Source organism: Penaeus monodon, chromosome 3 (assembly GCF_015228065.2).
Source record: "Penaeus monodon isolate SGIC_2016 chromosome 3, NSTDA_Pmon_1, whole genome shotgun sequence".
NCBI classification, from domain to species: domain Eukaryota; kingdom Metazoa; phylum Arthropoda; class Malacostraca; order Decapoda; family Penaeidae; genus Penaeus; species Penaeus monodon.
Window position 1 is genome coordinate 49,057,449 of NC_051388.1, and position 12,902 is coordinate 49,070,350.

The window sequence follows — 12,902 nt, forward strand, 5'->3', positions numbered from 1 at the left end:
GGCGAGGGCAACGGCCACAAGGTAGCTAGTGCAATTACCTGCAATATCGAGAATGTAATAACAGAAAGTACGCTGACGTAATTTAGGAAGAATATATATATAATATATGATATATGACTAAATCGTAATCTTTACACGTGAATCTGTCCTCTGGCATCTCACCTTAAATGCCATGGTGTGTTATATTAGAATTTCTGATGCAGTAAGAGCGATTCCATCTGCTTATATAGTTGGAGCAAGCAAAGCTCCTCCCTAAAGATTAACATAAAATATTGTGGGCGGAGCGGTGAATTACCGGTCACCTTGATATTTGTAAGCGTTATGATTGCTTAATAATTTAAGCCCTTATTGCACAAAAAGTAACTTGTATATAAATGTATATATATACATACATTTATATGTATGTGTGTATGTATGTGTGTGTTTGTGTGTGTATCTGTCCATACAAACATGCAAATCTACATGTTTATAGCAAAGTTCATTGTTGAAATGTATGTATATATGTATTTGAAGATATAGTAATTTATGCATTATAATGATAATGATGGTGAGAATAGGCCTACAAGTTCTACTGAATATATAAGAAATATATTGATTATGAAGGTAGCAGTATTAGGAAATATACAATACCAGTAATGAATAGATGAAAGCAACAATGAAAACAACGATATCGACAATAATAGGTATAATAAGAATAAAACTAATGATAGAAATATTATCACTGACTATTGAGAAAATAGTGATGCATTTTATTACATTTTATCAGAATATCAAAATCATTCAATTGCTCAAAGTATTGTTTTTCTCACGTGACTCAAGGAACGTATCTTTTAATGCAAGCACAGCAAATCCTAAATTTCAAGGGGTCTCTTCAGACTATATATAAGATGACACAACTTTTAATAATTGATATTGGTCTCTATATAGACATCGTAAGTTCTTTTAATATCATCAAGCTTGGCGCCCAGCTATCTTCACATTTCAAAAGTTCTTTATCTGTTTTACTAGAACCCTATTTTTTCATTGCTTAATTTACTTTGCGGTTAATCTTTATCTCATCAATCCTGGTTTCAGTCATGTGAACCGTCTGTTTATTAAAGGCCAAAGATATCCTATAAATGTTAAGTTCAAAAGCATGCATGGGTAACGATCATACGGTAACATGACATGCATAGACCCCGAACCTCCTGCCTGATTCACTGCGAATTCTTCTTGTTTTTTGTTTCCTTTTAGGCTGACTTTCAGAACTGGCTGAAATGGTGATGCTTTCATCAAACTTGTTCTTTGTTCTTGACTTTGAAGAAGTTAGATCTGAAAGTGTTTTTGAGGTAGAGTGTTAAGTACTTTTGTGTCCAGACGATGCCGCTACTTCGTTTCCACTTCTCCCCGACAACTTTGTTATCATTACTGTTTTGCGATACAGAACATAGAAACATTCCTGCTTACTACAAAGACGTAAATAGTAGTCACATTTTCCTGAATTAACCCTATAAAGATATCAAAGAACGCCATAGTATTTCTGTTGCATTTCCACCTCTCCTTTTTGGCAGCTTCAACACTAGATTATTCTTATTCTTATTGTTATGATTATTTCCATGATTATACATCGAAAATACAATGCGGTCACGAAAAACAAACTGTATCTACGCATACTGAGGAGAGGGTGTATAGGGTCGTGGTGTGGCCTGTCCCTCGTAGGTGATCTCGGCCAAGTAGCCAGAGTCACCGTTCACATTGCAGGTAACCCTCTGAAGCCGACCGTCGGGAAGGAGGACGAAGTAATAACCCTGAGTATTAGGGCCATCTCGGGCTTCCTGACGGCCGAAGTCGTTGTCAGATGGTGGGTCGTTGATCGCGTAGTTGAAATCGTATTTGTCAGGTGCTGAAGAGGGCGTTGTGGCGCCATAGCCATAGCCGGTGTGTATTGAGGACTGGCAAGGGCAACGACCACAAGGGTAGCGAGTGCAATTACCTGCAATATCGAGAATGTTGTACACTGACGTAATTTAGGAAAAAGAATATATATATGATATATGTCTAATATATGTCTGTGTATACAAACATGATTACAAATAGATCTACAAGTTTATAGCAAAGTTCATGACTGAAATATATACAAATTTGTTTGAAGATATAGTAATTTATGTCTACTAAGGTAAAGATAATGGTGATAATTGTCCTACATGCTTACTGACAGGCATGACCACGAATCTCCTGCATGAATCTCTGCGAATTCTTGTGCGTGTGTTTTGTTCTGATAGATTCTGATAGTGTTTGAGGTAGAATGTTAAGTACTTTGGTTCAAACGATGCCGTTGTACTCCTCTCAAGACAAACTTTAACGCTTGGGTTATGTTATATTCTTTATCATTCTTGTGATACAGAACATCCCACCTATCACAAACACCACATATAAATCACATTTCCCTGAGATAAGCTATAAATATATAAAAAACTCATAGTATTTCTGTACAATTTCCAATCTCATATTAAAGACTGTGATATTCAACGAAAGTTTAATTCATATTCAGGGAAAGTATGATTAAAACACGCAATACTGATAACCTCCCTTTCCTGAGTGGACCCTTATAGAGTATCAAAGAACGTCATAGAGTTGCTAGTTTATTAAAAAATTATATACAAAGTTTTACAATGTGGCCATTAAACAAAACTATATATCTACGCCTATTTGAGGGGCGGGTGTATAGGGGATGGTTGTTGACCTCTTGGGTCCCTCGTAAGTGACATCGACAAGTAGCCAGAAATCACCGTTCACATTGTAGGTGAACCCTCTGAAGCCGACCGTCGGGAAGGAGGGACGAAGTAGGAACCTTGAGGGCAGGTCATCTCGGTGCTTTCCTGAGGACCGAAGTCATTGCCAGATGGTGTGCGTTGACGCGTAGTTAAAGTCCATATTCTGGCAGGTTGCTGAAGGAGGGAGTTGTGGCGCCATAGTCATAAAGCGGTGGTATTGAGGACGGGCGCGAGGGCAACGGCCACAAGTGTGGCGAGGCAATTCTTGCAATATCGAGAAAGTTTAAAAGAAAAAAGAACGGTGATGAAATTAGAAAGAGAGAGGAAAAAAAAGAGTCAATATAGACTAAATCGCACTGTATACGTAAATTTGTCTCTAAGCATCTCACCTAAATGCCATTGTGTGTTATATAGAATTCTGAGCCATGTAAGAGCGATTACCATCTGCTTATATAGTTGGAGCAAGCAAAGCCACGCCCTAAAGATGAACGTGAAGTTTGTGGCGGAGTGTGTATTACCGGTCACCGTGATATTTGTAATCTCTGTGGTTGCTTATAATTTAGGCCCTTATGCACAAAGAAATAACTTGATATAGATAATGTTTGGGGTTGCATAAAAACATGTAGGAACACAAATAGGCCTACAACTAAAAAGCCAGTCATTATAGGAATATCTATTATATATAGATATTATTTGTTCGGAGATATAGTAATTATGCCTTACAAGATAATGATGGTAGTGCTACTACTACTTAGAGATAGAAGCATCAATAACATGATAATAAAATGAAATTATATTATGATGATTGGTAGCATTATTCCTATTTACATAGATTATGAATAAATCAAAACACTAATAATATCTACAGTGATGGCTAAAGGAAAATGATTATAATGAAACGATATTACCACTGACTAATGTATTAATTATTGGTGAGGTTTATTACATTTTTCAAAATATCATCATTCTGAATTGCTTATATTTTTTTGTATGATTATATTATTATTATTATGTATTATTATCATTCATTATATATCTTAGCTCTGACTCTGATACAAAACAGAAAACACTCACAAAACACCGCAACATTTACTAAATATCTCACTTCTTGAGTTATACCTATGAAAGATATGAAAGAAGAACGCATAGAGTGCTGGTTTTATTAAAATATATATACATAGATTTTACAATGTGGCATTAAAAAGACTTATATCACGCATATTGAGGGCGGGGAGTATGGGGCAGGTGGTGGAATTTGTCCCTCGTAATGGACTCGGCAAGTAGCCAAGAATCAACGTTCACATTGTAGTGACCTCTGAAGCGACCGCGGGAAGGAGGACGAAGTAGGAACATTGAGTACAGGAGCCATCTCGGGCTTCTGAGGACCGAAGTTCAATTGCCAGATGGTGGGTCGTTGACGGCTAGTTAAAGTCATATCTGGCCAGGTGCTGAAGCAGGAGTGTGTCGCCCATAGTCATAAGCCGGTGTGTATTGCGGACGGGCGAGAGGCGAGGCAACGGCCACAAGTGTGGCGAAGTGCAATTACCTGCAAATATCGAGAAGTTAAAGAAAAAAGAACGGTGATGTTAAAATAGAAAGAGAGAGAAAAAAAGAGTAAATATATGGACTAAATCGTAACCTTTAACGTAAATCTGTCTCTAGCATCTCACCTAAATGCCATTGTGTGTTATTATATTAGAATTTCTGGATGCCAGTAGGAGCCGATTCATCTTCTTATATAGTTGGAGCAAGCATGAACGTGAAGTTGTTGGCGGGATCTGGTAATTACGGTCACTGATATTTTACATCTCTGTGGTGCTTTATAATTAGGCCATTATTGCACAAAGAAATAACTGATAATATGTGTTTGTGTGTTTTGCATACAAACATGTATGAAACACAAAAGGGGCCTACCAAACTACAATAGCACAGTTCATTATTAGATATATATATATGTTATATATATATAATTTGTTCGAAGATATAGGTAATTTATGCCTTACTAATATAATGATGGTAGTTCTACTACCTACTGAGATAGAGCATCCAAGAAAGAAATAAAATGAAATTATATATGAGATGTAGCATTTTATTCCTATTTTACATAGTATTATTGAATAATCAAAACAATACATAATATCGACCAGTAATGGCTTATAGGGAAAATGATTATAATGATAACGATATTACCACGGACTAATGATTATAATGATTGGTGGGGTTATACATTTTTTCAAAAATCTATTGAATTGCTACATTTTGTTTTCTCTCACGTCGACTCAATTTATTTAACTGGAAGTATTTAGTGACAGCACTATCCAAAATTCAGGGGGTCTATTCAGAATAAATATAAGATGTTTGGTATTGGTTCTCAATAAGACTTCCTAGCACTTTTAATACATTTAGGCAGTATGGACTTCTGTCAGTTTATCCTAAAATTCAAAGATTCTTTATATGCTTGGATACAACTACATTTTTTCATTACGCTCTTACCTTGCGGTTAACAGCTATCGCATCAATCCTTGGTCTGTTAACACGCATGGTTAAACGGTCATACGGTAACATGACATGCATAGACCGCGAATCTCCTGCATGATTTCTGAGAATTCTTCGGTTTATTTAAGCATGTGTTCGTTTCCTTTAGGCTGATGACGAGAAGGTGATGCCTCGTCAAAAATTGTTAGTGTTCTTGAGGTACAGTTTTAAGAACTTTTGTTCATTACGATGGCCGATATTTCGTTTGCACTTCTCGCATACAGCTTCAACGCTTGATTATCATTATATTTATATGACGTTTTCATGATTATCAAACCTGTGAATTCAAGAACGTTTCGTTTAAGAGCTCAGAGTTCGATACAGAACATAGAAAAAATATCTGCACAAAAAAGCACGAACATACACTAATTAGATTTTTTCATGAGTTATCCCGATAAGGATATCAAAGAACTGTCATAGTGTTTTTATTAAATTTCCAGATCTTCCTAGCTCAATCGCTAGATCAATTTCCATGATTTATAAAGTTTCATTTAATATTTTCAGCGAAATAATAATAATTAATCATTTCCTCAATTTATTATGTATTATTATTATCTTATATTATATTATTATAAGCATTATTATGATCTTAGCTCTGATCTCTGATACAAAACAGAAAACTCACCAACCACTCACATACTATAATCTCACTTTCTTGAGTCTATACCATAAAGATATGAAAGAAACGCCATAGATGTGCTGGTTTTATTAAAATAATATACATAGATTTTACAATTTGGCCATTAAACAGGACTATATTACGCTATTGAGGGCGGGTGTATAGGGCGAGGTGTGAATGTCCCTCGTTAAGTGACCGGCCAAGTAGCCAAGAATCACCATTCACATTTGTAGGGACCCTCTGAAGAACGACCGTCGGGACGGAGGACGAAGTAGGAAACCCTGAGTATAAAGGCCATCTCGGGCTTCATGAATGACCGAAGTCATTGCCAGATGTGGATCGTGACGGCGTAGTTGAAAGTCATACTTTGCAGGTGTGAAGAGGCGTTGTGGCGCCATAGCCATTAAGCCGGTGTGTATTGAGGCCGGGCAACGGGCAACGGCCACAAGGGTAGCTAGTGCAATTACCTGCCATATCGAGAATATTCTACAGAAAAGTACGCTGACGTAATTCTAGGAAGAAGTAATATATATATAATATTAATATATGAACTAAAAAAAGAAAAAAAAAAAAAATCGCAATCTTTATACGTGAATCGTCATTCTAGCATCTCACCTAAATGCCATTGGTGTTATATATTAGATTTCTGAGGTAGTAAGAAGCGATTCTATCTGCTTATATAGTGGAGCAAGCATAGCTCCTCCTAAAGTATGAACATGAAGTTTGTGGGGGAGCGGCGTATACCGGTCACCTTGATATTTGTAAGCGCTATGATTGCTTTATAATTTATGCCCTTATTGCACAAAAGTTAACATATATATATATAAATATATATATATATATTCACATTATATATATATGTGTGTGTGTATGTATGTGTGTGTGTATGTATGTGTGTGTGTCTGTGCGTGCAAACGTAATTACGCGCACATAGATCTACAAGTTTATAGCAAAGTTCATTACTGAAATGTATGTATATATATTTGATTGGAAGATATAGAATTTATGCCTTACTAAGATAATGATAATGATGTGTAATAATCCACACGTTCACTGCATAATGTAACAGTAAACAACAGCAAGATCAATACAAAAGAAATATTGATATGTCAGGCAGCATATATTAAAATATAGAATGAAAGTTTAAGCAGCAATGAAAACAACGATTAGCGACAATAATAGCTATAAGAATTGATACTTAAAGATAGAAAATCATCACTGGGATAATGATAAAAATAATTGATGCATTTTCTTACATTTCTCAGAATATCAATAATCATTTAATGCTACAAAAGTATTGTGCTTTTCTCACGTCGGGGGGGGAAACTTGTTTACAATGTAAAAGCATCTTTTAATGACAAATACAGCAAACCCTATTTTCAAGGGGTCTCCTCAGACTATGTATAAGATGACACATAACTATTAATAATTGATATTAGTCTCACTATGATATTGTAAATTCTTACTATTCAAAATTCAGCGCCCGGCGCCAGGTTATCCTTAACATTTCAAAGGTTTTTTTTTATGTGTTTGCTAAAAACCTTATTTTTCAATTGCTTCCTTTACTTTGCGGTAATGGTTATTCACTTCAGTCCTGGTTTCAATCCACGTGAAACCATTTGGTAATTAAGGGCCAAAGATATCCTACAAATGTTACTTTCAAGAACACGCATAGGTCACGGTCATACGGCTAATATGACATTTATAGACTCCGAATCTCTCTGCGAATTCTTCTTGCCTGTCTTTTGCTTCTTTTTAGGCTGACTTTCAAAACTGGAAGAGAAGGTGATCTTTCATCAAACTTGTTCGCTGTCTTTACTTGATAAATTAGATCTGAATAGTGTTTAGAGGTAGATGCCGCTACTAAAAGGACATAAATAGGTCACCTTTCCGAATTAACCCTATAAAGATACAAAGAACGCCATAGTATTTCTGTTGCATTCGAACTCTCCTATCTGGCAAGAGCAACGCTAGATTATTTTATTCCTTACTGTTATGATTATTTCCACGATTATAAAGCCTGTGATCTGCACGAAAGAAAAGAAAAAATAAAGAAAAAAAAGAAAGAAAGAAAGATAAAAAAATATATAACTCAGTTCGATACAAAAAAGAAAAACACAAATAACTGAGACCCACTTTCCTGAGTGCCCCCTGTAAAGATATCAAAGAACGTCATAGATGTGCTAGTTTATTAAACTATATATACACATAGATTATACAATGCGGCCACTAAAACAAACTGTATCTACGCATACTGGGGCCGGGTGTATAGGGTGCGTGGTGTGGTCTGTCCACTCGTAGGTGACTCGGCCAAGAACCAGAAATCATGTTCCAAATATAGGTGGACCCTCTGGAAGCCCGACCGTCGGGGGGGAAGGAGGACGAAGTAAGAACCCTGAGGATTAGGGCCATCTCGGTCTTCTGATGACCGAAGTCGTGCCAAAGATGTTGGGTCGTTTACGGCTCTAGTTGAAGCATACTTTGCAGGTGCTGAAGAGGGCGTTGGGGCGCCATTAACCATAGGACGGTGGTATTGGGACGGGCAAGGGCAAACGGCCAACAAAGGAGCTAGTGTAATTACTGGCAATATGAGAATGTAACAGAAAAGTACACTGATGTAATTAAGAAAAAAAAAAAAAAAATATATAAATATGTTATATGACTAAATCTGTAACTTTTACACGTGAATCTGTCCACTGGCATCTCACCTTAAATGCCATTGTGTGTTATATTAAAATTTCTGATGCAGTAAAGAGCGATCCTTTCGCTTATATAAGTTGGAGCAAAGCAAAAGCTCCGCCCTAAGATTAACATGAAGTATTGTGGTGGAGCGTGGAATTACCGGCACCCTGATATTTCGTAAGTGCTATGATGGCTTAATAAATTTAAGCCCTTATTGCACAAACAAGTAACTTGTATATATACACACATATATGTATGTGCACATACATATATATGTATGTGTTTATGTGTGTGTCTGTGCATACAAACATGCAAATCTACATGTTTATAGCAAAGTTCATTGTTGAAATGTATGTATAGATGTATTTGAAGATATAATAATTTATACATTGTCAAAAAAAAAAAAAAAAAAAAAAAAATGAATGTAGCATTATTAGTAAATATAAAATGGTAATGAATAAATTAAAGCAACAATGAAAACAACGATATCGACAATAATAGGTATAATAAGAGACAAATACTAATGATAGAAATTTATCACTGACTTACTGGAGAAAATATGATGCCTTTTATTACATTTATCGAATATCAACATCATTCAATTGCTACGCGCTCTCCCCCCCTTCAAAGTATTGTTTTTCACGTTCGACTCAAGAAAGTATCTTTTAATGCAAGCCAGCAAATCATAAATTCAAGGAGGTCTCTCAGGACTATCTATATAAGATGACAACTTTTAATAATTGATATTGGTCTCTATATAGACATCGTAAGTTCTTTTAATATCATCAGGCCTGCGTCCAGCTATCCTTACATTTCAGAGGTTCTTTATTCTGTTTTACTAGAACCTTATTATTTCATTACTTCCTTTGCTTTGCGGTTAACAGTTATGTCATCAATCCTGGTTTCACTCATGTGAACTGTCTGTTTATTAAAGGCCAAAGATATCCTATAAATGTTTACTTTCAAGAACACACAGGCTCACGGTCATACGGTAACATGACATGCATAGACCCCAAATCTCTTGCATGATTCTCTACGAATTCTTCTTGTGTTTTGTTTCTTTTTAGGCTGACTTTCAGAACTGGCTGAAAAGGTGCTTTCATCAAACTTGTTCGCTGTTCTTGACTTTGAAGAAATTAGGTATGATAGTGTTTTTTGAGGTAGAGGATTAAGTTATTTTGTTTGCAACACGATGCCGCTACTCGTTTCCACTCTCCCCGACACTTTAACGCTTGTCATTATTATATGTGTTTATATTGTTTGCGATACAGAACACTGGAACATAACTGCTTACCACAAAGGCATAGTAATTACAGTTTCCATAGTTAACCCTATAAATATATCAAAGAACGCCATAGTATTTCTGTTGCATTTCCACCTCCCCTCTCTGGCAACTTTAACGCTAGATTATTCAGTTACTTATTAGATATTTCCATGCTTATAAGGCCAGTGATCTACACGAAAGTTTCGTTTATGTATTCAGGGAGAGTATATATATATATATATATATATATATATATATATATACACATATATGTTGGTTATTATATATATATATAATAAGCTCATCGATACGAAAAAAAAACACGCAATGCTAATAACCTCAGTTTCCTGAGTGATCCCTATAAAAGATATAAAAGAACGTCATAGATGTGCTAGTTTATTAAACTATACATACACAGATTATACAATGTGTCAACTGAAACAAACTATCTACGCATACAGAGGGGCGGGTGTATAGGGCCGTGGTGTGGCCTGTCCCTCGTAGGTGACCTCGGCCAAGTAGCCAGAATCGCCATTAACATTGTAGGTGGACTCTATGAAGGACGGACCGTCGGGAAGGAGGACGAAGTAGGAACCCTGGGAGTATTAGGTCATCTCGGGCTTCCTGATGACCGAAGCGTTGCAGATGGTGGGTCGTTGACGGCGTAGTTGAGTCATACTTAGCATGTGCTTGAAGCGGGCGTTGTGGCGCCATAGCCATAAAGACGCGTGTATATTGAGGACGGGCGAGGGCAAAACGGCCACAAGGGTGGTGATCGCAATTACCTGCAATGTCGAGAATGTTATAACAGAAAGTACAATGACGTAATTTAGGGAAAAGAAGAAAAAATATAAATGATATGACTAAATCTGTAACCTTTACACGTGAATCTGTAATGCCATTGTGTGTTATAGTAGAATTTCTGATGCAGTAAGAGTGATTCCATCTCCTTATATAGTTGGAGCAAGCAAAGCCCCTCCCTAAAGATTAACATGAAGTATCGTGGGCGGAGCGGTGTATTACCTTGATATTTGTAAGCATTGTGATTGCTTTACAATTTATGCTCTTATTGCACAAAAAGTAACTTATGTATAAATGTATATATATACATACATATATATGTACGTGTGTGTATGTATGTGTGTGTGTTTGTGTGTATGTCTGTGCATACAAACATGTAAATTACATGTTTATAGCAAATTTTAATTGTTGAAATGTATATGTATATATATTTGTTTGAAGATATAGTAATTTATGGCTTATAATGATAATGGCGGTGAGAATAGGTCTACAAGTTCTACTGATAATATAACAGCAACAACAATAAGATTAATAACAAAAAGAAATATATTGATTATGAATGTAGCATTACAATAAAAATACAGTAGTAATGACTAGATTAAAGCAACAATGAAAACAACGATATCGGCAACAATAGCTAAAATAAGATTAAAACTAATTATAGAAATATTATCACTAATTATAAAAAAATGATGCATTTTATTATATTTTATTAGAATATCATCATTCAATTGCTACAAAGTATTGTTTTTCTCATGTAGACTAAGGAACGTGTCTTTTAGTGCAAGTATCTCAGACTATATATACTTAAGTATTAATACTTGATATTGGTCTCAATATAGACATAGTAAGTTCTTTTAATATCATCAGGCCTGGCGTCCAGTTATCCTCACATTTCAAAGGTTCTTTATCTGTTTTGTTAGAACCTTATTTTGTCACTGTTTCCTTTACTTTGCGGTTAACGGTTATCTCATCAATCCTGGTTTTAATCACGTGAATTGTCTGTCAATTAGAGGCCCAAAATATCCTACAAATGTTACTTTCAAGAACACGCATGCGTCACGGTCTTACGGTAACCTGACATGGGTGTAACATGACACTCGGAATCTCCTGCATGATTCTTTACGAGTTCTTCTTGCCTGTGTTTTTGTTTCCTTTTAGGATGACTTTCAGAACTGGCTGAGGTGATGCTTTCATCAAACTTGTTCGCTGTTCTTGACTTTGAAGAAGTTAGATCTGATAGTGTTTTTGAGGTAGAGTGTTAAGTACTTTTGTTTCCAAACGATGCCGCTACTTCGTTTCCACTTCTCCACGACAACTTTAACGCCTGGTCATTGTTATTATTATTATTATTATTGTTTTGCGATACAGAACATAGAAACATATCTGCTTACTACAAAGACATAAATAGTAGTCACATTTTCCTGAATTAACCCTATAAAGATATCAAAGAACGCCATAGTATTTCTGTTGCATTTCCACCTTTCCTCCCTGACAGCTTTAACGCTAGATTATTCTTATTCTTACTGTTATGATTATTTCCATGATTATAAAGCCTGTGATCTGCACGAAAGTTTCGTTTATATTTTCAAGGAAAGTATGATATATTTATTTAATTTTTAATAGCTCAGTTCGATAAAAAAAAAAAAAAAAAAAAAAAAAACGCAATACTGATAACCTCACTTTCACGAGTGAACGCTATAAAGATATAAAAGAACGTCATGGATTTGCTAGTTTCTTAAACTATATATACATAAATTATACAACCCGGCCACTAAAACAAATTGTATCTACGCATAAAGAGGGGCGGGTGTATAGGGTTGTAGTGTGGTCTGTCCCTCGTAGGTGACCTCCGCCAAGTAGCCAGAATCACTGTTCACATTGTAGGTGACCCTCTGAAGCCGACCGTCGGGAAGGAGGACGAAGTAGGAACCCTGAGTATTAGGGCCATCTCGGGCTTCCTGATGACCGAAGTCGTTGCCAGATGTTGGGTCGTTGACGGCGTAGTTGAAGTCATACTTTGCAGGTGCTGAAGAGGGCGTTGTGGCGCCATAACCATAAGCCGGTGTATATTGAGGACGGGCAAGGGCAACGGCCACAAGGGTAGCTAGTGTAATTACCTGCAATATTGAGACACTGACGTAATTAAGGAAAAAAATATATACAAATATGATATATGACTAAATCTGTAACTTTACACGTGAATCTGTCCTGGATTAACGGATATAAATATGTAAGAGATATGATA

General features: G+C 36.0%; 1 protein-coding gene across 1 annotated transcript in view; it reads right to left on the reverse strand.

The window, feature by feature from the left end:
* Nucleotides 1-12,385: 12,385 nt before the first annotated feature.
* LOC119587229 (cuticle protein 19-like) overlaps nt 12,386-12,902 on the reverse strand; it is a 1,503-nt gene continuing 986 nt past the window's right edge. Inside the window, exon 3 of the mRNA XM_037935989.1 lies at nt 12,386-12,790. Coding sequence (XP_037791917.1) covers nt 12,445-12,790 — 346 coding nt within the window. The 3' untranslated portion in view covers nt 12,386-12,444. The remainder of the gene's footprint in view (nt 12,791-12,902) is intronic.